The following is a 27,400-nucleotide window of genomic DNA, read 5'->3' on the forward strand; positions in this document are numbered from 1 at the left end:
TGTGATCACCTGGCATGAAAGTCTTCCATTTCTAACTTTGCTGGTAATAAAAAGGCAGCAGGACAGAAGGTATAAAGCAAGGAGCCAGGCTTTCTGATGATTGCATCATAAACTAGTTGTCTAGTATAATGCTTACATTAACAAACACAAATAAAGATAACCCATCAGAAAAGTCGTTTTTAAAGCTTCTGGTTGTTGAACATTCTGTAGCCAAGAGAGAGCTGTCCTGGGATAAGGTTATATTTGTATTGCTACAGAAATAGTGAAGGCATGTTTTTCCCGAAACTTGAAACTTAAAAGTTTTTAATAGAGAGACTGCTTTTGAAACTCGGAATTCCCAGAACACTCATTACTCAAGAGATGAGCCAGTAAATCCATGAACAGTTTCCAGAAAGGATTTTCTCAATTATCTGACTCACAGAAACAAACGAATGTGTGTATTTTCCTGATCATTCTGGGGGAATATACCAGAGCGTCCAAGTCCCAAGGACAGCCTCAGAAAGCCTGCTCTAGGCAATACTATTAAAGTCTGGGATGACCTTCTTCTGTTTTAATCATGAACAGGTATCATTTAAATAAAGTCACCATCCTGAGAAATAAGTTATTTAAAAATGAAAGACTAGCTGAGCATGGTGGTACAGTCTATAATCCCAGTGTTCAAGAGGTCGATGTAGGAAGATTGCTGCAAGTTCTAGGCCAGCCTGGAATACAAAGGATCCTGTCTAAAAAAAAATTTTAAGCCCAGGGATTTAGCTCAGTGGTTCTGCCGCCTGCCTCGCAAGTGAAAGGTCCCAAGTTCTATCCCTAGTACCCCGCTAAAAAAAATGTAAGATGAGAACAACAGGCTGTAAAGCATGCATTTACCACACACTTACCCTGCAGGAGAGATGCAATGAAGGCAGTCGCCACACTGCTGGAGCACAGAAGTATGGAATGATCGAGGTAATATTTTCCTTCTGGAATCCAGCCCAATATAACTGCTGCCACAGCTGCTAGAAAACCAACTACCGTAGCCTGAACCTAAACATAAAATCCAACCGAATTAGAAACTTTTAAAACATTTAAAAATTTCCCCTGCAAACAGTCTTTACAGGGAGTGAGAAGAAAGCACTGCCCAAGGTGACTGAGCTGCAGCAGCTCTGGAAGAAGCTGGGTACTCTGGTTTTCGGAGGCTGGGCTCACGTTGGCCTGCGCTGGTGACAGCGAGTGTGGAGTGGCTGGTGACTTCAGAGGGACCAGCCCACACAGCGGGCAGCATCACGCCGATGCTGATGCCATGGTCAACGGTGCAGCCTCCCTCTGGCTTCACGCCTTGGCCTGGGCAGGTTACTGTACTTAATCCGTAATTCATTTAGCTTTTGTCTGTCTGTTCGGGTCTTTTGGTTGCTGGCGCTTGTTTTTTACAGTGTGGGGGACTGCTCACATCTAGGCATGGGCTCCACCACAGACCTGCACCCCCAGGCCCCTTTTTTCTTTTTGGCTAAATTGCCCAGGATGGCCACAAATCTTTATGCCTCCTGTCTCCCGACCTCACTAGTATCTGGGATTATAGGAATGCACCTCCAAACCAGGCTTCAGCCAGAACTTGCTCAGATTCCACCATGTACAGTGCACTAAGCTTTGCCTGGGGCTGTAACAGTAGTCAGAAAATCTTCCCTGGTGCACAGAGCTCTTGCTCACTGGAGAAAGAGACATTCAAATACAACTGCACAGCCATATACAATGGTGCAGGCCAACACTGTGGGGGGCTGAGGCAGAAGGATCCGGTTTCACATCTACCCTCTGTACCCAAGAAGAGGCGAGAATGCCAGCTTAGACCATGCCCTGACACACATTCATCTCCTTAACAAGCTGTAGTAGGAAAACCGGGGGAGAGAATAACCTGTACCCCTCACTCCACCCAGCACCCTCAGTCTTCTCTTCCTCTTGCTTTTGTCTGCTGCTAACTGGGTTCCAACCCTGGCTGGCACAATGGCTTCCCTGGTCTTCACACATCCATGAGAAGTGAAGCAGACAAAGACAGGCACTGGGCAATGACAACCAGGATCAGCAAATCCCCAGGCAGCTCTAGTGAGCACCATGAGCAGCTGCAGGGAGAAAGGGTGACTAGAGAAAGGTGGAGACAAGGAGTGGGAAGAAAGCTAAAAGCTGAGATGGAAATTATTAGAATGATCACATTACTTCATAAGAGCTTAGGTTGTTTAACCCAAGCATGGTGGTGCAAACCGATAATCCCAGCACTTTGGGAGGCTGAGGCGGGAGGCGCCTGGCCTGGACAACTTAATGACTTAGACTCTTTCTCAAAATTTAAGAAATAAGAATAATAAAAAGGGTTGGGAATGTGGCTGAGTGCAAAGGCCCTGAGTTAAGCCCCTTCCCTAGTTTAGGGCAGTGGTGGCAAACCTATGTACCACAGCAGGCTGTTTGTGTTATTAAAGCTCTAAAAGGTTTGCCATCGCTGGTTTAGGGTATTTAAAAAATAGAATCAAATATATTTTCAAATTTGCACTTTTAGTACCCTCTTCATTGTTAAACATTTTGATTACCACCTCTGCACAGATTCTTACATCTTAGGCACAATTGCACAGATTTTTAAAACATGACCCATATTCCAAAACTTCTTTGTCTCTGAAATGTATTACATGAAATTATATTCCTACAACCATATTCTCAACTTACGCCCTGGCTGAGCTAACATTAATACAAGTGTGTACACCCTCAGCTTATGCTAGCTGAGTCACCAGGAGGAGACACAGTCTTCTGAAGGGGAGCTGGCAGAGGACACCGGAGAGGCAGGAGAGATCTGTAGCTGAGCTTAGAAAGAGCCAGGGCCTACATTTAACCTGTGCTTTAATACCTATGTTATGGGTAATTGGATGTACTTGTCATGCCAACCCAAACAAACAAATGGCTGACCAAAATATGTAGAAAAGAGCTCAGTTTAATTAAACAAATAGTATGCTTCAAAAAAATTAAAGTAGGCATGGCATGGTAGTACAAGCCTGAGGCAAGAGGATCACTTGAGCCCAGGAGTTTGAGATCAGGCTGGGCAACAGGAAAGCCCATTTAAAAATAAATAAATAAATAAATAAACAAACCACATAAATATTAAATAGTGATTTGTACAGAAACTAACACAAAATCTGGCCCTATTACTTACAATCGGAAATATTTTTTATATTTTTCCATATTTTATATATTTTCAAATTTGAAAGAAGTTGCTAAGTTTCTACACAAATAACTTTCAGAAGCCATTGATTCTATCACTTTTTCAAGGTACCAAGCCACTTATTTGATATCTTCTGAAACAATTAAATGGTAGGCTTCATAGCACTGAATTTTGCTCCATACATAGAATAACACCCATGACCTAAAAACTCAAGATCTGTAAACAAATGTGCGTATCACTCACCTGCTTTAAAGCCAGGTTGCCAATTATGAGGTTCCATTTTTCAATAGGTGAGTCCATCTTCCCAATATTTACCTGTTAAGGAGGGTATTTTCATGTATCACTGAATAATCTATATGCTGTCTGCTCTGTTTAAACAGCAACACATGAAGTCTCAAAGCACAAAATAATTATTTAATAAATTTGATGAGCTCATACTACACCTTAAATATAATTCTGAATTTATGCCAAGCACAGTGACACACATTTGTAAACCCTTAACTCTGGAAGGTGGAGGCAAGAAGATCACAAGTTTAAGCCCAGACTGGGCAACTTTATGATTTTGTTAGACCCCGTCTCAAAATAAAAAATAAAAAAGGGCTAGGGATGTAGCTTATATAAAAATGTAAAGGACTTGGCTCTAATCCCCCGTAGCACAACCTTCCACAAAACAAAACACCTGAATTTATTACCAGCCTGTCATCTCAGATGATAGCGAAGATATTTAGAAAATACAAAAAGAATTTTTAAATTTAAGTATCTTAGAAGAACTAGTAGAGCATCTACTCGCTGATGTTATTTTATAACTAACGTCATCGGGCTTCATCTTTTACATACATATTTAGCTATACATCCTTTATTATACAATCAACAAATTAGACGACATCATTCCATAGCTACAATTTGACTGGCCTTCTTAGGGAGGAAAAGAAACATTTCCCCAGTGTGCACTGCATTCCTATACTAACATAAGCCCCACACAGGTAACATTTCAGCAAACTTCCTTAACAGTTCTTCACAGCTATGAAAACTGAAGCACAGAAAAGTCAGGGAATTTGCCAACGTTACAGCTAATAAATGGCCGAGATATGAGTGAATCCCACTTTCAGGGAACCTGACTCTAGAGCCAGCTTCAGAATTCCTGTGCTATTTTCAGCATCTTTTATTTCTCTCTTTACTCAATTTTATTTAAAAATTTTTTATCAGTCCATGTTTACAGTACAGAATGACCACATTCCTTCTGAGGAGTTGGCACATATATAATACAACCTAATTCTTTTACTTTTCCTTCCTCTTGAGTCAATTTTAATATTTTGCATCTTTGTAGAAAAGCCTAGATTTTAAAATTTATTAGCATGACTCAGACTTCAAATTTTGATGTGAAGTCCTACATTGGTAATACAAATAAAACTATTTGTTTTTATTATTAGTGCCCATTAATTTTGTAAACTACTTGGTTTTGATGCATATATTTTGCTCATATACATCCCTCATTCCCTTCCCACTTACTCCCTTCCTCTTCTATAATGACATTCTCTCTTCTACTCTCACATCATCCTTTGTGGACTCCAAATATCAGAACATGTGACACTCGTGTCTCTGAGTCTGGTTTATTTTGCTCATGGTGATGATCTCCAGATCCGCCCATTTCCTGCAAGGTATTATCTTTAGCCAAATTTCGTGTACTGAAGCCCAGTGTAAATAGTTCCATAATTTTGAGTTGATAGCATTACCTTCACATCATAAAACTAATGTAATTTGAAGAACTGTGGACCAAAAAACCCAAGATAGAAACAAATCAATCATGTATGCATTATCTTTATATGAGTCATGATTAAAACCGTTGACAGTAACAATTTATTCAGTACATAAATTTTAAGCATGTACCTCAACTATTAAAATGTATACATCTTTCTGCTGAATGGAAGAATACACTAAGATAATTATTCACATATTCAATTGCTTCATGAACTAGATACTATTTCTCAGCTACTTAGGATTCAGAAAATGTACATCCAAGCCTGCCAAGTTTTTCTAATGCAGTCATTTAGAAAGAAATTAACAATTCCTGGTAAAAATCCTATCCTGAGTTGGACTGCAATTACTCATCACTTGTTTAGTCACTGAAGATGTTAAAATATTAAAACCACCCATAGGTGAATGGGCAGAAAAAGAAACACATAGTGTTGCTGAGGGGTCATTTTAACCACTGGCAGGTTAAACTTCAGCCCACTGGCTGTGAATCAGCAGGTAAAGTGCTGTATCAACATTTCAAAAACAGATTCTACAAATGTCAAAAACAGATTCTACTCTATAATCTCACTATGGACTTCGTATCCAGTATCCTACAAATGCAAATATTGAGATTGTTAGTATTTCAGAGCTACTCATGTAGTCTTTATTTGTATATTTCTCTACTAAACCTGGGAATCGAAGTTACTGATGAAATTCATGCTTGCTGCACTGACACCATGGGGCTTTGCTCAGCGAGTGATAAGGGATAAGCAATGTTTAAAGAGGGAACTTGGATCAGGTTGAGAGCTCCAGAAACAGGCCTGGGAGAAATCAGAAGAAATTTTAATAATGCTTAGAAAATGTCTGTAGCTCACAGGGAGCAGTCTGAGAGGTGCTTCCGTGGAAAAACGCAAGACCGCAACACTCCAGAGTCCTGGATGAGCTGCGGAGATGCACTAGGAGCAGACCGGCGGGGAGAGAGCGAGCGAGTCCACGGCCCAGGCGCGCCACTGTGCAGCTTGCTCCGCACCTCAGCACCAGCCCTACTGAGGCCGTCACCGCTAGACGCCAGTTCTGACAGCCCCACAGTCTGCCAGCTTCAGGAACTCCTGCCGCCGTTGGAAGGTGGTGGTGGTGGGACACCGAAGGTCCACACCGCTCTCCTCCCCTGAGCCAGGGCATCGGGCTGCTTCTCCACATGCCCTACTCTGACCTTTACACTCTAACGTCCCAGATTCCTCCATTAAACTCTTCACAATTACACTAGATGCCAAGGTTCTGTTTTCTGGACCAATCCCAGACTGATGGTACAACCTATTATTAATTCTCTAGCACATGGAGCAATGTTTGGCATATAGTAAAGATAAAGTATATTTGAATTAGCTGGTGTGGTGGTACACACCTGTAATCCCAGCAACTGCGGAGGCTGAGGCAGGAGGATCACTGTCAGTTGGAGCTCAGCCTTGGCTACTTAGTTCAAGGCCAGACTGAACTACATAGCAAGACCCTGTCTCAAAACACCAAAACAAAAACAAAAAACAGAAGAACAGCGACAACGAAGCAAAAAAATTAAATTTATGAGTTAGGCAGTTTACAAAATAACTTCAGAGAATCAGGTGTTCTCTGAAGAAGAGGTCTGAGGCAACAGAAGTCAGTTTTGCCTAGAGCAGAAAAGTGCTAATTGGTTATGCTAGCCAACTGGATACTGGGAACAATTTTACAGGCTTTAAAGAATACATTGTGTCTAGGGCAGTGGACACCATTTCTGACTCTCATATCTAGCACTCAGAAGTAGAAAATGTTAGACCTCAGGTAACAGAACTTAAACTTTACAACTTACAGAATCATTGTACTTGCTTTATTTTCCAATTAGATGCTACTGTTACCTATCTATAATTTTATATATTCTGTTAAGGGATTAAAATTAGTCAAGTAAATCATCATGCTTTTAGAAATAAATTTTGATTAAGTAAAAGGGCAAGACAAAGTTGATTTTGATTTATCAATACTGTAACTCCCTTGTTAAAATAGCAAAACTCTTTTATATTTTTATCTGTCAACATTTAATCCTTATAGAACAAGCTTTAAGGACAATTAACCTCTAACAGAGTGAATGAATAGGCTGTCTCTTAGTAACCCGTGTTTTAATTTCTCCATCTTTATTCTTGGGGCCTGATGTATAATTCTACAAACTCATTTATCTTGATTCTTCTGTGGAGAATTATAAAAAATGAAAAAAGATTCTTTAGTGAAAAAGATTAATCACAGATTGGTCTTCTGTAGCTATAATGATTTTTTCCTCTGCTTTGAATAATTGAAAATAAATACTTCATCTTAAAAAAAATCTGTAAAATTTTTCAAAAGAATTCTTTTTTCACACAGAAATGCAAAGCCCAGCTTTCAAACAGTGCTTGTTTTAATGTCCGTGCTTCTCTTCTCCCCAGAACCAGGGAGCACAGGCAGGAATCTGCTGCAGGGACGGCCAGCAGACAGCCATATCCCCATTAAGAGTGGCAGGGAGGACACAAGAAGAAGGGGAGAGGAACTCAGTGGAAACGGAGAAGGTGATTGGTCATGCTGACAAATTGATAAGAGAAATTGTAAAAAGAACATGGCTGGAATAAGAAAACAGTGAGTTTAGTTTTGAATGTGGTGAGAGGCATCCAGTAGACATCTGAAAATTCAGTTCTGGGCTCAAGAAAGAGACTAGAGATATGGATCTGGGGCCTCTCAGTGCACAAGCAGTAGTGGACCACATGAGAGAGATGGGGGTAGAACCAGACAGAAAAAAATCTCAAATTAGGATCGGGAATGTAGCTCGGCAGTGCAGGGCCTGCCTGGCAGGCACGAGGCCCCGAGTTTTCCCAGTACCAATAACAACAACAACAAAAGAAAACCTCAAATTAAGAGGACGAGCAAAGAAAAAGAAAACAAAAAAGTAGAAGATGCAGAATTGAAGACAGTGGGAGAACAAGGAAGTGGAGTCTTAAAGCCAAGAGTTATAAAAATCCAGGTGGGGAGGCATCAATGAAGAATCTGCAGAAGAGGTGTGGGGATTTTGCTGGACCTGGACCTGCTCTCACAGCTGACAGGATATCAGAATAAACTTGACAATTCCCTAGCATTCTTCAAGCCAAAACTGATCAGAAGAAGCAAAGAAGGTCACTACATATTGCCTAAGGGAATAATTCAACAAGAAGAGGTAACAAATAAAAACATATATGCACCCAACTTCATAAAACAAACCTAAAAGATCATATAAACATCAACATAATTATAGTGGGGACCTCACTACCCTTCTGTCACAAATAGATCAACTAAACAAAAGAATGAACAAAGCAATATCAGAGTTGAACTACACCTTTGAACAAATGGACTTATTAAATACATATCTATAAAATGTTCCACTCTATAACAGTATACACATTCTTCTCAGCAGAACATGGAACGTTCTCAAAAATAAACCATGTAGCTGGGGATTTAGCTCAATGGTTCTACCACCTGCCTCGAAAGCGAAAGCACAACGATCTCCGGTACCAAAAAACAAAACAAAACAACAACAACAACAAATTGAGACAGAGATTAATTAGACAGGCGTGGTGGCACACGCCTATAATCCCAGCACTCGGGAGGCTGAGGCAGGAGGATTGCTGTGAATTCAAAACCAGTTTGGGCTACATAGTGAGTTCCAGATTAGTCTCAACTACATAGTGAGACCCTGTCTCAAAAAACAAACAAAACAAAAAACACATAGTAGCCCATAAAGTATGCTTAAATAAATGCAAAAGAATAAACATTACTCATGCATATTATCAGATCATAGTGCAATGAAACTATAAATCACTGCCAAAAAAACCCCACAGAAATTACGCAAACACATGGAAATTAAAAACACATTCTTGAATAATCAATAGGTCACAGAAGAAATCTTAGATTCCAATAATGCCAGTACGACATCTGAGATACAATGAAAACAGTCCTAAGAAAACAGATTAGAGCTGTGAATGTCCACATGAGAAAAACAGAGTGAGCCCAAATAAATAACTTAATGATGCACCTCAAGGTCCTAGGAAAAAAAGAACAATCCAAATCCAAAGCTAATAAAAGGATGAAAATTATAATGATAAAAGCAGGAATTAATGAAACTGAGACTAAAAAACAATATAAAGAATTGGCAAATCAAAGAGCTGGTTCTTTGAAACAATAAACAAAATAGCTGGGTGTGGTAATAGTACATACCTCTCCTAGCACTTAGGAGGCTGAAGCAGGAAGATTGCCCCAAATTCAAGGCCAGGCTGTACTAGAAAGTGAGACCCTGTCTCAAAAAAGCAAGCAAACAAAAAAGTAAATAAAACAGATAAAACCTTTAGCTGATCTTACAGAAAAAAAAAAAAAAAGGGAAAGAAAAGACCAAATAAATGCAATTAGAAATGAAAAACAGCCAGATACTGTGCCACACATGCCTGTCACCACAGCACTTGGGAGGATGAGACAGATGGATGTGAGTTCAAGGCCAGCCTGAACTAGGTAGTGAGATCCTATCCCTGAACATCAAAAATGAAAAAGAAAAATCACAATGGACACTGACGAAATCCAGATTTTAAAAAACCTGAACTTTGACAAATTAGAAACTCCAGAAGAAATGGATAGTTTCTTAGATACACATGAATTACCAAAACTAAACCAAGAAGAAAACCCTGAATAATCCAACAACAGGCAATGAAATTTAAGCAGTATTTTTTTCTTTTTATTGAGTTTATCGGTACATTTTAGGTATACAGTACAGTTACATTCATTACTGGGATCTTGTACCTCTACATGACAGGTCTTGGTTCTCATTTTTTCCCCTTGTTCCTGCTCTCCCTTTACCCCCTCCTCCCCTCTCCATAAGCAGTATTTTAAAACCTACCAAGAAAAGCCCAAGTCACAAAGGGCTACACTGAATTCTTCAAGGAAGAGCCAATGCTAATGCTCTTCAATCTCTTTAATGAAACTAAAAGGAAAGAAGCACTCCCAAAGTCATTCCTGGAAGGAAGCATCATCTCGATTCCAAAACCAGACAAGGAACCAAGTAAAAAACAAAACAAAACAAAACTATAGGCCAATCTCTTTAATGAACATAGATGCAAAAGTCCTCCAGAAAATATTGGCAAACAGAAGGCAACAAACTATCACAAATATCATACATCATGACAAAGTAAGCTTCATCCTAAAGATGCAGGGAGGATTCAATAAATGGGATTGCTGGGCAAGGTGGTACATGCCTATAATCCCATCATGGGAGGCTGAGGCAGGAGGATCCCAGCCTGGGCTACATAATGAGTTCAAGGCCAGGCTGGACTATATAGTGAAAGACTGTCTCAAATAAACAAGCAAATAAATGAATAAATAAATGGAATATATCACATAGACAGAAACAGGGAGAAAAGTCACATAATCATTTCAATAGACACAGAAAAAGCCTTTGATAATATCCAACATCCATTCATGACAAAACCCCTGAAAAAAACAGATGTATAAGGACCTTATCACTCTCCTAGGATTTCCCCCTCCCTAATTTGGCCCTGCCCTCAGGGCCTCTAATGCTGTTCATCTAACAGCAGGTGTCAAACTGGACCTGGCATCAGAATCACCTGAGAGCTTATTAAAACAGACTGCTGACTGGGGGCTCTGGAGCAGGGCGGGGAACGTGGTTCTCCAAGTCAGAAGGCCACACTGTGACATTCATGTCCTTGTGGCGGTCAGTGACAGCTCCACCTTGGCCCCAGCATCACCTGGATCCCTCCTATTGCAAATAGTCTCAAAGCCTCACTTTCTTATTTCCTTCAGTTAATGGCTGAAAGATCTTATCAGGAACTGATTCTTAGCCTGCAGAAGAACCCCACCCTGGATTCCCAGAGAAAGACCCAACTAGGTTACCTCTCTGCCACTCCTGGGCTACTAATCAGCTTTGCAGTTCCCTCTCTTAAATACGAGCAGAGAAACACACACAGCCAGACAGTGGAGAAAGATACCTAGTACAAAATATAGACACCTCAACAACATTATGAGTGATTAAGATTAAATGTGCCTTTATTAAAATTAATAGTGATATGTGATGAAATTAAACAACAACTTTCACTTGCAGTTCTTGTCTTGTTCTGTGTTTTTTGAGACAGAATCCCACTAAGTAGCTCAAACTGGCCTTGAGTCTACCATGTAGCCCAGGCTAGCCTCACTATCCTCCTGCCTCAGCCTTTTGGTGCTGGAATCACAGGCATGTGTCACCATGCCCAGTTACTCAAAGTAGATTCTTTTTTAACAGATTCCCTACACTGCTGCCTATTTCCAAGGGATCAGCATGTTCAACCTACAGATGGAACCTAAGCAAACTGGACAATGCTCAAGAACAATGTTTTCAGAAGTTATTTTCTTTGAGGTAAGCAGGCCAAAGTGTCACTTTCCCTGGCAATGTTATCAAGTTGCTTAAATGCCTGAATGTGTAACTATATTTATCAGAACAAAGTTCACATTCCAACAAGTAAAACCAGAACCACCTTTAACTCCACTCTAACAACCTTCTTCCTCCTCAAATGGTGTTACTTTTGCCTTTGGAAACCTCTTCCTGTTCTCTTCTGTCACAAAAGACTTGGGACTGAGCTCCACCAGATCCCCCTCCACTTCTAAGAAAGTGCAATGGGGAAAGATGGCAGCTAGAAATGTGCACATAACCTCACTGATGTTAAAGCCTTAATAAACTATGTTAAGTTTCTGTTTCCATCTTGTTAAAGATACAAAGCTACAGGGGCACCAGGCCCACACTGCAGGTGCCACATGACCACGTGGGAAAGTCAGCATCCAGCTGCTAACCATCTTTCTATGAAGACAAAGTACCAGGATAGGAAAATAAATACAATAAACCAAACTTTAAGTAGTTCATTATTAGATATTGGTAGCTAACAAAGTTTCCCAGCACTGAAGCTGTGGGTTCATCCTGTGGTTCCTATCCATAATTCTACACGGTTTCAAATGAAGTCACTAGACAATCACGGTGATGTTTGGCTAGCTTTGTCGGTCTGCATCCTTCTGAGAATGTGGTGTCACCAAGTCATTAAGTTTCCTTCCCTCTCATATGATAACTGGTAGAGACGCTTCCTATTCATTCCCCAGGAATGAGGTTCTGTTAAGAGTAATGATGCATCTCTGGGGAGGGGAGGAGGGGGTGAAGGGAGGGCAGGGACAAGGGGAAAAATGAGAACCAAGGCCTGTCATGTAGAGGTACAGGATCCCAACAATGAATGTAACTCTACTGTATCCCTAAAATGTACCAATAAACTCAATTAAAGCTGATTAAAAAAAAAAAGAGTAACGATGCATCTCACTGAAGTAATCCATGAGCTGAAGCTTGGGAACTGTTTGATGATGATGCTTTCCAAATGTTTTCAGCAAGGCTAAGATCACTGTCATCACATTTTTAATGTTTTTAAATGCATTTACCATTTTACATTATCACTTGGGAAGAATTTGGCCTTAAACCTTTGATCCCAAAGTGTAGTGACAGAAACATGTACCTAGCTTTCAAGATACCAAAAAAGTAATGACCTCCATCTTCGTATCAGCTTTTATCTCTAATTTCAGTATCTACTCAAGAGTATGACAGGATTTTCATAGCATATGTCATGTAAGAAATACTTGTGTACTTCCAGGAACTACACATCCTTTTGGTACCTTCAGAAGGTTCCAGGAGAAGGACACTTTCTCTGCCAGCAGCCACTGCTTCTTAGTAAGTCCCACTGCTTGGCGACTGTCACCACATGCGATAGTAAGGCTCTTCTGTTCCCACAGTCCTTTTCAATGTAGAACCTCTCTCCATCTTGTTTTAGTATCTTGCAACAGTAATTCGCAGGGTGCTTTAAAGTTTCTTCTACTCATATATTTTCCTTATTTCCAATCAAATTTCCCTCCTGGCATCTGGAATGAGCAGTGCTCCAATTGGCCCAGGCTCAGAGGATCCCGCTTCAGCTCTCCCTCAGCTATCCTCAGCCAGCAGTGAGGGATGTGCAGGCCCAGGCCGCACTCGCTGCAAGTCTGCACCTGCTCTGCCTCTTCTAGCCACCTCAGAGCCCTGAGGCCACGGAGTCCTGCCCCAGATGCCAGGGCCGCTTTGTCGCATCAGTGCTCCTGAGGAAGACTGTGCCACCATCGGGTGGGTGCCTAGGCAGGGAGCACTAGGGCTGCTGCCACTGGGCATGGGTGGAGCCTGAATGCAGGCTGTAGAGGACAAGCTCATGGTGGGAGAGACCTCAGGCCAGGGCTGCCTCTCCAGGATGTGGAGTTTGAAAACAGAACTCAAGGAAATCAAGGTCAGAACTCCGTCTTTCAGGTCTTCTTTAGGACATATGGATCAAGGTAGGGGGTGGGGTGGGGATGGGACCGTGTGGCCACCAACATTCCATTCAGCTTCCACTCCTTGGCTACCTTCATACTCCAATGCTTTCCTACTTCATGCGTGGACTGACACTAGCTTCTTTCAAGGAAAAGTACATCTTTATCTGTGGGCTTTATATGTGGGAGCTATCACAATCACTGTCTGATGGCTCAGCTGATTGGGTGCTCACATTAAACAAGCAGATGGCTCACTGCAGCGGCCCTTGCTAGCTATGTGCTTTAACCGTAACCTGGTTTCACAATGCTAAGCCAAAATAGAATGTTATAGTGAGAAAATGATGTCCTCTTGGGCTTCTGAAAATAACTCAGAACCCTGCTAGTAGTAGTATTTTTTAAAAGGTTAAACAAATGTTTTAAAAACCTTCTGAATGACAATTTAGCAATTAGTAGCTAAAACATCAAAGTGCAGATTTTTTCTGAGTAGTAATTTCAATCCTGGCCAGGCATGGTGGAGCATGCCTATCATCCCAGCACTGGGGAGGCTGAGGTAGGAGGATTGCCACGAGTTCAAGGCCAGCCTGGGTCACACAGTGAGTTTAAAGCCAGCCTGAACCACATAGTGAGACCCTGACTCAAAAAACAAACAAACTTACAATCCTAGAATTTGTCCTAAAGAAATAAAAGCACAAAAATGTACTTATAAGAATATTCATAAAAAAGAATATTTATCAATACTGTTTATAACAGCAGAATGTTGAACTAAATTGTGGTAGAGGTGTACAACATAAAAATTCTCAGTCAATAAAAATAATGATATGAATCTATACTATTCACATGGAAAGATTTTTGAGATGTATTTTAAATGGAGATGATAGATTATAGAAGAATATATAGGCTTCTGGTTCTTTTTCAGAATACACAGTATGGGCGGGTGTAGTGGCACAGGCCAGGAATCCCAGCACTCAGGAGGCTGAGGCAGGAGGATCTCTGCAAGTTCAAGGCCAGCCTTAGCTACACAGTGAGTTGAAAGCCAGCCTGAACTATATAATAAGACCCCGTCTCAAACAAACAAAAATACACAGTATGTATGTATGATGATATAGCTAAGCACGTGTATAGGTACAAATATGCAAGTACATAAGAATGTATATAAAAATATTAATAGAGATCATGTCCAGGAGGGGAAACAGGGATAGTTCTGGATTTTCTTCTCTATATCTTGTTTCCTTTTATTTTTATAATAAGTATATAGTACTTTTTTTTTTTTTTTTTTGGTACCGGGGATTGAACTCAGGATCTCCCACTTGCGAGGAAGGCAGTGGAACCACTGAGCTAAATCCCCAGCTCTTATAGTACTTTTGTAATCACAAAAAGTTTAAATACCATTCAGTCGACCACAGAACCACAAAGAATCTCAATTATCTGACTTATTTTAAACACTGATAATTACTAAAATGTTCTGGCATAAAGGGGCAAGTATTCTCATGATAAAAAAAAAAGGTCTGTAATTCTCAGGCTAGACAACCATGAGAGTTTTCAGGCTGTAATATCAGTCATAACTAGTTAGCAGATCTCTGAGGTCCAGAAACATTTCAGACAGAAGAAAAGCTATTTCTCTGCTGCACATTCTTCTTAATGGAAAGTCAGCAGGACAAGTGAGAACACTAGAAAAAACTTACCGCAGTGGATAACCTGGATGCCAGAGTCATTTCCAAGTTGCCTTTGAGACCAAGAAGTGCAGGAACTAAGATGAAAACTTCTGTTACATTTTTGAATACTTCCCAGTGCTGTAAAAAAGATAAAAAATAAAAATCTCTGACACTCTAAAAGAGGGCATTAGGAGAAACACATTTCTAAAAATCTCAGTTTCTCTTTCCAACTTGGTGCCTACATTCTGAAGGACTGGGCAGGTCCTTTAATCATGGAACACTCAGCTGGACCCCAGCTCCTGAGTGCTAAAGCCCTGAGTCATTTTAGAAGATTCAGGTGGAGCTGGGTGGCAGCTGACAGTCACACAGCCATGCTGTGTGTTACATGACCCTGAGACTTGGAATGTGACTTTGTCATTACCTGACAGGAGAGCAGCGAAGTGGGCTCAGGACCAGACCACCTGGACTGGAAATCTGGTTCCCTGCAGACCACAGCGCTGCTGGTAAAAATACTTCCCATTCCCTAAGTCGTCTCTCCACTTTGCGGCTTGTTTCCTTTGCTGTGCAGAAGCTTTTAATTTGGTAAGGTCCCATTTGCTGATGCTTGATGTTACTTCTTGTGCAACTGGGGTTCTGTTCAGAAAGTCTTTGCCTACTCTTAGGATTTCAAGAGTTTTACCTATTTTATTTTTCAGCAGATTAAGTGTTTCTGTTTTAACAATTAGATCTTTGATCCATTTTTATTTTAGCTTAGTATATGGTAAGAGAGGGTCTAGACTCAGTCTTCTGGATGTGGAGAGTCAGTTTTGCCAGCACCATTTGCTAAAAAAAGGCCCAATGAAACAATAGGCAACTAAAATGAATAGACATTCTCAGACAAAAAAAGTACAAATGACCAATAAACACACGAAAAATGTTCAGCATTTCTGGCCTTAGAGAAAAGCAAACTGAAATGAGGTTGAGATTCCGTCTCACCCCAGAAAGAATGGCCATCATCAAGTCAATAACAAATGCTGGTGGGGCTGCAGGGAAAAAGGAACCTTTCTACATTGCTGGTGGGAATGTAAACTAGTACAATCACTTCAGAAATCAGTATGGAGATTCCTCAAAGAACAAACTAGAAATTCCATCCTACCCAGATATTTCCCCTCTAGGCACTTTCCTGAAAAAGTAAAAGACGTCATGTTACAGTGATCCATGCATACCCATTTTATAGCAGCACAACTCCTAATAGCTAAATCATGGAAGCAGCCTGTTATGTCCATTGATAGATGAATGGATAAAGAAAACATGGCATTTACACACAATGGAATATTACTTTGCCATAAAGAATAAATTTGAGTTATTTGTAGGAAAATGGGTGCACCTTGAAATAGTATTAAATGAAATAAATCAGCCACATACACTGATATATGGCTTCTCTTGTATGAGAAGCCCAAAGTATAAATAAAGAACAAAGTAAAACATAGATAACAGAAAACAGGGAGACAGGTCTTTTGCAGATGGAAAAGGGACCAAAGAGGGAGAAGGGATGGGAAGGGAATTAAGGCATGTCCTGTACAAGTACCAACTATTTGTATTCATTAAACACCACACACGTGCTAATAAAACCAACAAACATCGCTAGAAAATTACATCATCACCATTATCTAATTTCACAAATAAAGAAGTAAATATTGAGAAAAGTAGAATAAAAAAAAAAGGTAACATGATTTTTCTAAGCCGACAATAGGACCAGGGGCTGACTTCAGGAGTTCTGAGCACTTCTTTGTCCTGGTGCCCACTTTAGACAACAAAGTCAGCAAGCTGCAGAGCATGAGGCCATAAAAGCCTTGATAAGCTGGAAACAACATGCATGCTTTTAGGAAGGGATCTGCATAACCTGGCTTCAATATCCTGGATGAGTCACATTATCTTTCTAATCTTAATCTCTTCTTCAATAAAATGAAAATTAAAACTGCTGTGTGACCCTTGGAGAAATACTGATACGGACAATAACAGGGATGAAAGTGCTTTGTAGACTAAAAAGATCATGTAAATGTTAAAGTGATATTTACGATATGATCCACCTACTTGTGAAGCTGAGGCAGAACTACAGGCTGAGGAGGCAAATTAGTGAGACCCTGTCTCAAAATAAAACCCCTAATACCTCAAACGAATAATGAGGTGTTGGTCCCAGTAAGGGACTTTAGGAACTATGCATCTTAGCATCATGGCAAAGAGCGTCAAGAACACACATCTTGTCATCAATACCTAGAGAGAGAAAATTAAAACCCATTGGATAGATGAAAGAAAATTTCAATTTGTTCTCAAGTTTCTTTGATGGATGGATGGATGGATGGATGGGTGGGTGGATGGATGGATGGGTGGGTGGATGGATGGATGGGTGGATGGATGGGTGGATGGAAAAAGAGAAGCCCAGGATGATGACAATGCCTGTAATCTCAGCACTTTGAATGCTGAACTGGGCCTATAGAGAGGTTAGAAATGTGTTCAGCTCTGTCATAAACCCCTGGTTCAAAGACTCACAGTGGAAATTCCCCAGGACTCAAGTCAACCAACACGTGAATGAGGATGCACTGGGCACAGGCTGGGGTGCAGCTCGGTGATACAGAACAGTCAGTATGTGCAGAGCTCTGGGCTCCACCCCCAGCACCACACACCCACCCAAGAAAATACCAGGGTCTACTAGCACCTTTGGTTTCTAGGCTTAAAAACTAAGAAACAATTATGTCTGTTTTTAGGGTGGGTTAAGATCCCAGTGTGTAATGAAATGTGTATCTTTCCACATTAGAAGGATGGTGGTGGAGGAGGAGAATAGGCAACAGCACTAACAACTGTTAATACTGCACACTCACTGTTCTGTGCTCTCTGGTCTGACTCACTTGGTCCTCACAGCATACCTGTGAGGTACTACCCTCAAGTCCCAGACACACAACTCAGGAATACATTCTATCTAGGTCCTCATTTTAAGACACCTCCCTATGTGTCTTACTTTTCTCTTGTTGCTGAGACTACAAAGTTAAAGGGGGAAAGGTTTACTTTGCTCACAGTTTATAGAGGTTTCAGTCCACAGTCGGCTGGCTCCTAGGTAGGGTGGCACATGGCAGAGGGGCAACAGTTCATGAGGGAGAGGCAGCAAAAGCAACAAGAGAACAAGAGAGGGGCCTTCAACAGAGTCTTTAGCCCCTTTATTTTATGCAGATTACTTAGGGCAGGTAATCAAGGTGCCCTTGAGCCTAGCAATGTACCATAAATCAATTACAGAAAAAAGCCCCACCTGTGTCTGCATGAGGCTGGAGGCAGGGCATCTAAACACAAGCCATAACACTATGTGATGTAACTGCAGGAGCAACAGCCATCATACTTTGGACCTATTGAGAGAAAGGTTCAGTACTTCTTTGGGTCAACCATCAAGTTTAGTTCAAATCAAATACATGACCTTTTTTCTCACTCTGTGGGTTGTTTCTTCACTCTGTTGGTGTTTTTTCCTGCTGTGCCAAAGCTTTTCAATATGATGAGATCCCAATTGTTGATTCTTTGTGAAATCTCCTGAGCAATTGGGGTTTTGTTCATAAAATCTTTGTCTACACCAGTGTCTTCATGTTCTCCCATTCTATCTTCCAGCAGATTTAATGTTTCCCTTTTAATATTTAGATCTTTTATCCATTTTAATTTTCGTTTAGTGCATGGTGAGAGATATAGGTCTAGTTTTAATCTTCAGCATGTAGAAAGCCAGTTTTTCCAGTACCATTTATTAAAGAGGCTTTCTTCCAGTGAAGGTGTTTGGCCTCTTTGTCAAACATAAGGGGGCTGGGTATGTTTGGAGTTGTTTCTGCATCTTCCATTCTGTTTCATTGATCCTTGGGGTCTAGTTTTTTTGCTAGTAGCATGCTGTTGGTGGTTTGTTGTTGTTTTTTTTAAATCATGTAGCTTTGTAGTATAATTTCAAGTTAGGCGTTGTGATGCTCCCTGCCTTGCTTTTGTTGCCCAGAATTGCTTTTGCAATTCTAGGTCTCTTCTGGCTCCAAATGAATTTTAGTAATGTTTTCTCTAGTTCTGTGAGGTATGCTATTGGTAGTGATTGGGCTTGCATTAAATCTGTATAACAGTTTGGCCATTTTCACTATATTGGTTCTGCCTCACCCAAGAACAAGGGATATCTTTCCACTTTCTGATAACCTCTTTGATCTTTTACAGAGCACAGTAGTTTTCAATGTAAAGATAGATACTGGGGGGCTGGGGATTTAGCTCAGTGGTTGTTCTGCCTGCTTCACAAGCACAAGGTCTCAAGTTCAATCCCAGTTACCAAAAACAAAACCAAAAAACAAACAAAAGTAGATACTGGGGAGTAGGAAGAAAATATTCAGGTGGGAAGGGAAAGGAGGAAGGGGAGAAAGGAAAGGGAAAGAAGGTTAAAGGGGAAAAGAGAATAGAAGGAATAAAATGGAAACAAAGCTTTTGTAGTTAAGGAGGATAAGAAAGGTTGAAGGGAGGAGAGGGGAACGGGCAAAAAAGAAGAATCACAATATATTATATACAGGGACAAATTTTCTATGATGAATGTGATTACATATATCAAATTAATTTTAAAAACCAAACACGACCTTTACTATGAAATCTCTGACAACTTAACATTGATGTGATCATAAGAGATATTAATTATTAATTTTCTATCTGTGCCAAAAATGTCTACATTTTTCTCTACACCTCTAGACCTGTGCTTGCAGAAGCTCCCGATTTCCTTGTTCTGGTACTCTTGAGTATTTCAGAAATGTTTTCATGGTATCCTTAGGATAAAAGAAACACTTAACAATTCTATTTACTATTAAGTAGTTACTTCTAAACAACTTAATAAAATACTTATTTCCTAACAAGTCAGTAGTCTGAGGAAATAAAACAATTTTTAAAACTTCCATGTCATTTTTATATAATTTCAGTCATTTCTAATAGGAGTTGTGTACCTGTTAGGCACTGTGTAATTTTTCAAACCTACGAAGTGAAACTGTCACCTTCACCTCCAGTTTCAGATTTTTCGTGGACACTTTTAAATTTTTAAAAACATTTTTGCTATTGGGGATCAAACTCGGGACCTTGTGCTTGCCCCCACTGAGCTAAATCCTTGGCCCTTTTGTGGACACTTGCTTTTTAATCACAGCACAGCTAAACCCCAATTGTGCAAAGATATGTCATCAAAATGAAGAGTATGCTCTGATGTTGAAATGTGAAGCCACCTTGAGTTAGTAGTCTATACTGTGTCTAAGAGATGTCACTGTTCCCTTCAAAAATTCAAAATATTCTTCAGGAACCCTAAGGCACCTTGACACACTCTGAGAACCATAGACAGAAGCAAAAGACCACAGCAGTCGAGAGGAAGGGCTGTCTCTGCAGCCAGATTTCCTAAGCTGAAATTCCAACTCTATACCATCTTGGGCAAAACGATACTTGACTTTCTTCATCTAAGTGGGGACATAATTGTGTTCAAGCCTGCACATGGTTAATGACTGAGTGTTTATTACTGTAGCTATTAACAGTTAATTTTCCTTAAAGGAAAAATAAACCTGCCAACCAAGGCTACTATACCCAGCAAAGCTTCGGAAATGAAAGAGAAAGTCTTTCCAAGATGAGCAAAAGCCAAGAAAAGTCATCAACAGCCTCCAGAGAGGCGTCAGAGGAAAGGCTCCCGGGAGGATTCTGACAATTGAAGCCAAAATATGGTAAGCTCCATCATGATAACATGTGGAAGGACAAAATTCACTGGAGCACATTCATAAAAAAGAAAAAGAACCAAACATATCAATACAGGGGACATCAAACCACACAGATGAGCAACAAAGAGGAAGAAAAGAACAGAGGACATACAATAGCCAGAAAAAAAAAAAAGCTCACAAAATGACAGAAGCATGTCATTACTTATCAGTAATAACCTTGAATATAAAAGTATTAAATCCCCAATTAGTAGATTCTGTCTGGCTAAATGGATTTTTTTCATTAAGTTTATTGGTACATTTTAGGTATATAATACAGTTACATTCATCAGGGCTAAACAATTTTTTTAAAAAAGGACCTAATACCATGCTCCCAACAACAAGCACATGCCACTAATAAAGACATGTATAGAATAAAAACAAAAGAATGGGATAAGGCATCATATGAAATAGACTCCAAGTCAAAGGCTACAAGTGACAAAGAAGGCCACAATGTAATGAAAAAGGAACAATTAAACAAGAGAAAGCAACAATCATGAATGTACACACGCCCAACACCAGAAGAAAGAAACAAAAGCTAACTAGGAATAAAGGATGTGTGCCAGAATGCACATCCATTCCCTTTATAAGGAGTAAGTTAAATCCAAAGTAATATTTGAGGGCTGGGAAACAGCTCAATGGTGGAGCACTTGTCTAGCATGCATGAGGCTCTGGGCTTGATCCCTAGCAAAGATGAACTTTAAAAACGTTTGAGACTCAGAAGCCACATAAAGCAATTTAATCCACAATGGAAGAAAAAGACAGTGACATTAGATATGAAAACTCACCTGTACTATATCTAAAACCATGCCAGCCGAAACTGTTCCAAAACCAGCTAGCAGAAATGGCACAAGTATCTGCAGTGCCATGATGCCACTGGACTCCTTTGGTAATTTGGGGCTCGTTTCCACAATAACATCTTCATCGGCCTCACTAGACAGATCTTCATTTTGCAGCATGGCAGTGGTTTCTGAGGTCTCCCTGGCATCACAGTAATTGTAGTTGGCGTAGTCATCATACTTGGGGCTGCAGCTCAAGGGCGTGTGCCCACTATTGCAGTGGAAAGCGGGCTCGGAGAAACTGTGATATTCCAGGTGTTGCTCTGATCTGTTACTGAAAATCTGTGTTGGGCCTGACAACCCATCTTGCCAAATGCTGGTTGCTTTTTTGTGCCTGTCTTCCTGGCTTTTCTGGTAAATCACTGGGACCATCCTCAATAGTAAATTTAAAAACTTATCAGACTGAACTGTATTTAAATGCAAAGTCCAATCTACAAAACCTCCCCTGTGACTTGGACCACCACTTGCTTTACTAGGAGTAGACCTTCCTTTGCTATTCGTCATATTGTCATCACACAGGCCCTGTACTCCTCAGGTCTCAGGCTTCGCGAACCACGTGGATAACTCACAACCACAGAGACACTTGTTATATTGTTGACCTCATCGTGTAAAAAGTGTTTGCCCCAATAATGATGTTTAGAAGTTCCACAGAGAGACTGGATCTGGAAAGGAAAGAATAAATTTAAAAATCAGATTTTTCTGATACTTAAGACTTTCAGAGTTAAAAGTATAAAACACATCTTTAATTAATCCTGAAGTACTAATACTATACTTTCTGTGCTGTATAACTGCTTTGGAACAGGAATATAATACAGAGCTTTTTTATTTTGTTTTTCACTAAATCTTGAATAAAAATATTCTTATTTTTGCATATTTTACATAATTAACTCCCACACATGGTCCTCACCTGACTCTGAAGTTTATTAGGAAGTAAAGCAATGGCTTCTATCGCTAGCCAGAGGATTGAGAATCAAAGTGCGCCTAATCTTTATAGAGGTCAGTACACGACAGAAGATAAAGTGTACAGCAGTATACATTAAACATTAAATAGTAAACTACTTTCTTTACAACTTTATATACATTTTGTCATTAAAGTACAAAGAGACAATGATGACAGTTACTGTGAAAACATTTGATTGCTGTCTTAATATAGTAAAGGGCAGTGAGTTCATGTATAAACTGGGGCAAAGTCATATTGTAGTTCTGACATTAAAATGCGTTATAATTGGTTTAAGAATATAATCAGAGCTGGGTGTGGTGGTGCAGGCCTGTAATTCCAGCACTCAGGAGGCCGAGGTAGGAGGATTTCCATTAGTTCCAAAAACTACATACCAAACCCTGTCTCAAAACAAAAACAAAAACAAGAAGTTTGAAAAACTTCTTGGGCAGAGTTTCCCCTGGTTTTAAGATCCTCAAGTTAAAGAATGCCAGTGAAACAAAACATTTATGGGTCACTCATTAGCTACTTAGTAATTTAGAGCAATCTGATACACAAATGAGAAGAACCAGGCTTTAAAACTTTAGTACCACAATTTAGATTTAAATTCTAAGCTCTCTTTGTAAACTACAAAGCAACACATTTTTACAAAATTGAGTTTCCTACTGAGTGATACTGCAGCAGATGCTACTGTTCCTCCCAACCCCTGTGGCCCTTCTAGGGGTGGGTGATCCCTGACCATGGCTGTGGGAGGGTCACACTTCCTGCTCTGCTCAGTACCTGCAACAGAACAAGCGCAGCTGCGAAACCAACAAGAAGTTGCCAGGTCCCCTCTTCCCTCTGCTTCCCACTGGGTTCCAGGACAAAGACACAAGGAGAGCTGCGCTGCCACAGCCACCCAAAGTGACACAGAACTTAACATATGGGGAAACTTCTAGCCCCGAAAGCTGGAGTCTGGAATTGCAGATTGCCACAGCATAACCTAACATAAGGTGACCTCAGAGAGCATATGTTCTAAAAGAGCCTCTGCCACCAGCTTGCTGTCTGTTGTAGCTCAGGAATCTGTCAGGCACAGAGTGTTCACAGGTCCCAGTCTCGGGTCAGGAAATTTCAGCTGGGCGTGGTGGCACACATCTGTACTCCCAGCACTTCAGCACTTGGAAGGCAGAGACAGGATTGCCACTGAATTCCAGGCCAGCCTGGCCTGCACAGTGAGTTCAAGACCATCCTGAGCTACATAGAGGGATCTTGCATCAAAAAAAAAAAAATTTTTTTTGAGACAGTACTTTCCAAACATTTGAAATTCAAAAACCAGAAAAATGTCCTCCCAAATTTTATCAAGTTAAAAACAATCTTCTGTTTATAAAAATACATATTTTATAATATATATTTATAAAATATACATTTGTTTATAAAAATAAATATATATTCAAGTATAAATATACATTCAAACACCAAAAGTATAGAAAGGACAAAATCTCAGATTGTGGGGCAGCCCTTTCCACAGAGCACATTTAGCTTCACTGCCAGTCTTATTCCGAGCCCTGTGAAAGCCTCCCCACAGCTCACCACTGGCCCTCAGCACTGTGTCATTAATTTAAAGGAGAATGAACTAATACCTGGCACTCCTTATAAACTGTCAACTTCAGTAATTAATATCTTAGCATTAGTGCAGAAATTGCTTTTCTTTTAAAGTTAAGAAAAAGTGCATTTTATGTATCAGAACTGTGAAGAACCAGAACTTCTCAGATCCTCTCTTTCTAGTAAGAGGTTCCTCTTTCCAGAAGAAGCACCCTGTCCAGGTACACAGCCCAACAGCATTCCCCTTGGTTCTCTCCCATTGAAACACACAAGAGCCCATGGGGACAGCACAGGGGCCACAGCTCTTAACAACGGAACTGCACTGAAGAGCTCTTTTCCACATGCACCAACTCTACAGCTGGGCCCTGTCTGAAGGAAAAAGTACAGTCCCCTACTGTGCCTTAAACATTTTTACACGGATACATATATAAAAAACAAAACTATCATTTACTGATTATCTGTCTTAAAACTAACACAAATTTCAGGCAAATGACTATTTCAGAGAACACTGCTTTTTATCTCTTAGTGTCCTCTCCACTACACAAAGTTAATGAAAATTTATTTAGTAATTACAACTATGTAAGAAAGGACTACTAAAAAAAAAAAAAAACAGCCAGGGATTTAGCTCAGCGGTTTGGTGGCCTGCCTTGCAAGCGCAAGGACCCAAGTTCAATCCCCGGTACCAAAACACAAAACAAAACAAAAAAACCTGGTATTTTTACTTCTTTAACAAAGACTGAACCAATCTGCATTTATCTTCAGCAGCAAGGAAACTCACAGCTCCATATGAAATTCAAATCTTAGGGTCAATTTCTTCATCTCCTATTTCCCTAGTTCCAATTGCTCTAGTGATTTTGTACTTCTATTTTTTAGAATCAGTATTTCTTGTTGGTGTTTTTATGAGCTGATTCAACACTTTTACATAACAAGTCAGAGCACATACATTCCCTTACCTGCTTCTCTAGCACTTATAAATCTAAAAAGCCATATTCAGAAATGAAGTAACAGCAGTTCATCAGCACTTCTGATCAGCAAAAGTTGTTATTTGGAACTCACACAAAAGTACGCTTTCAGATTTTACTTTTTTAATGTATTCTAACAGTCTTAGGGTTCAAGTTTAAAAATGCAAACCCACTCCTGGGACAAACTTAAAACATGCACTTGACTCTACATAATTAACAGGCTGAAAGTTAAAAGCTTCCAGAATTGTAAGGTGCAGAAAAGATGCCAAGAGTCAAGGTTTAAAAGGAAAAAGAGAAAGTGGAAATAAGGACTAAAATGTATAATAGATATTGGGGGATGGGAAGAAAATGTTCAAATAGGAAGGGGAACAAGGGAGAGGGAAGGGGAAAAGATGGACAGGACAAGAAAAACATGAAAATAGAAGGAAAAAATGGAAACACAGCTCTTGTATATAAGGAGGAGAGAGTAGCCAAGGGGAGAGGGGGAATGGGAAAAAGAGAAAAGGTGGGGTCTATCACGTCCAGGTGCAAATTCCCTAGGATGAGTGTTTTAAATAAATGGATGGGTGGGTGGGTGGATGGGTGGGTGGATGGATGGGTGGGTGGATGGAAAAAGAGAAGCCCAGCATGATGGCAATGCCTATAATCTCAGCACTCAGGAGGCTGAGGTAGGAGGTTCCCTGTGAATTTAAAGCCAGTGAGACCAGGTCTCAAACATTCAAAACAAACAAAATAACTGTAAAGGAAAAGGAAAAGCCAATGGATCAAAGTTTAAAGAAAAACAAAACTTTCTGAGAAAAAAGTTGGTCACCACAGGTAAGGTTATCATATTAGCCCTGCATTTTGGGGTCCCCTTCTCCTTCCCACACATTCTAAGCAGTGTGCTATCCTATCCTGCTCCATGCAGTTGGGGAGAGGCCACACACTGGCTTGGCACCACAGGACCCAGAATCAGCTTCCCCAGTTACCCAAGTGACACTGGGACAACCACCAAACTCCTGCTCTGTCCTTGCAGCTGAGTCTCTCCTGCACCCTTGGGTCAGGCTGAGTGCTTTTTTATTTGGTATCAGTTAAAAGCAAAGAGCCCTTTCCTGGTGGGTGACTCCAAGGTCACAGTGGATGTCCTCCCTGGCCCGGCTGCCAGCTGCCCATGTCCCCTGCTCTGCTCCCTGTTCACGGGCGAGTCCTCTGCACACTGCTTGTGTGTTCTTCACCTGAGCGAAATGTATTCAATGTGAAAAAAAAAAAAAAAAAACAGCCAAAGATCAACCCAATCTGCTTCCTCTGCAAACCACTGTCCAGACACTCACCACGGCACCCTGTGTCAGAGGACTTTAGTTAGCTCTCAAATGTGTTTAAGACAAAAACAGGCTTATGCGGCACATATGAGTTTGTGTCCCACTTTTTGTATTTCATGAAATATCAATCAAATGTCTATCATTTATTTTTAATGGCTACTTGGTTTCTTCTATTTCTAAACTCTCAGGACCTCTGCAAAGCTGCTCTTTTCATTCTTCTCCTTCTCCACACGTCCCCATGACTAAAAGGCAGCAGCCTTCATTCAGTTAACGCATCCTCAACATGCAAGCAGCCCACGTGTCTGCTGTGTTCCATTCTTCTTAGCCACGATTACATTTGTCTTATATTTGTTAGATGACTGTGTCAAATACCTCCAGCTGGCCCACCAGCTTCCAAAGGAGGGCCAGAATACTGCCAATCCTGTGCCACCTATTCCCCACCCCTTCACATGTATTTCAAAAGAAAATAGCACCAAACAAGCCGGGCATGGCAGAATACGCCTGTAATCCCAGCACTTGGGGGGCTAAGGCAGGAGGATTGCTGTGAATTTGAGGCTAGCCTGGGATACACAGTGAGACCTTATCTCCAAAAAAACCCAGCAATACAAATAACTATAAGTGGCACAAAGAGGTCTGATTTTTTTTCCCCCCCAAGTACAATTTTTTTTTTTTGGTACCAGCGATTGAACTCGGGCCCTTGCACTTGTGAGGCAGGCAGCAGAACCATTGGGCCAAATCCCTAGCCCAGTACTACTTATTTTTTAAAGAATTCCTAACCAGGAAATATTTTCTTGAGCTGGGAATGTAGCTCAGCAGCACAGTGCCTGACTGGTAAGTTTTTTTTCTTTTAATGCTCCCTTGCTAATGCTCAAGCATGTGCCTAGAATTTTAAGGTGCATAATTTACATCCCCTGCTGTGGAAGGAATAGGCTTTGTCCTAAGGAGTAATATTTAAATTATAAAAATCCATATGGGATCAAAATCTCATCTTTGATTTAGAGACTGCAGCCAGGCACATCTTTAAAAAGCAATTTTATTTTTGGTGTTTGGAGATAGGATGGCACTAGTTCAAGCTGGCCTTGAACTTGCAGCAATCCTCCTGCCTCAGCCTCAGCCT

General features: G+C 40.5%; 1 protein-coding gene across 4 annotated transcripts in view; it reads right to left on the reverse strand.

Moving 5' to 3' along the window:
* Slc41a2 (solute carrier family 41 member 2) overlaps positions 1-27,400 on the reverse strand; it is a 109,647-nt gene that overhangs the window by 72,393 nt on the left and 9,854 nt on the right. For all 4 annotated transcript variants that reach the window (XM_010631322.2, XM_010631323.2, XM_010631324.2 and 1 more), the window contains exons 2-5: positions 21,455-22,167; positions 14,950-15,057; positions 3,413-3,484; positions 876-1,020 (exon numbers count right to left, since the gene is read on the reverse strand). In XM_010631322.2, coding sequence (XP_010629624.1) covers positions 876-1,020; positions 3,413-3,484; positions 14,950-15,057; positions 21,455-22,009 — 880 coding nt within the window. In that variant the 5' untranslated portion in view covers positions 22,010-22,167. The remainder of the gene's footprint in view (positions 1-875; positions 1,021-3,412; positions 3,485-14,949; positions 15,058-21,454; positions 22,168-27,400) is intronic.

The sequence above is a fragment of the Fukomys damarensis genome, unplaced genomic scaffold, assembly GCF_012274545.1.
Source record: "Fukomys damarensis isolate Sample0158 unplaced genomic scaffold, DMR_v1.0_HiC HiC_scaffold_15, whole genome shotgun sequence".
Lineage (NCBI taxonomy): Eukaryota > Metazoa > Chordata > Mammalia > Rodentia > Bathyergidae > Fukomys > Fukomys damarensis.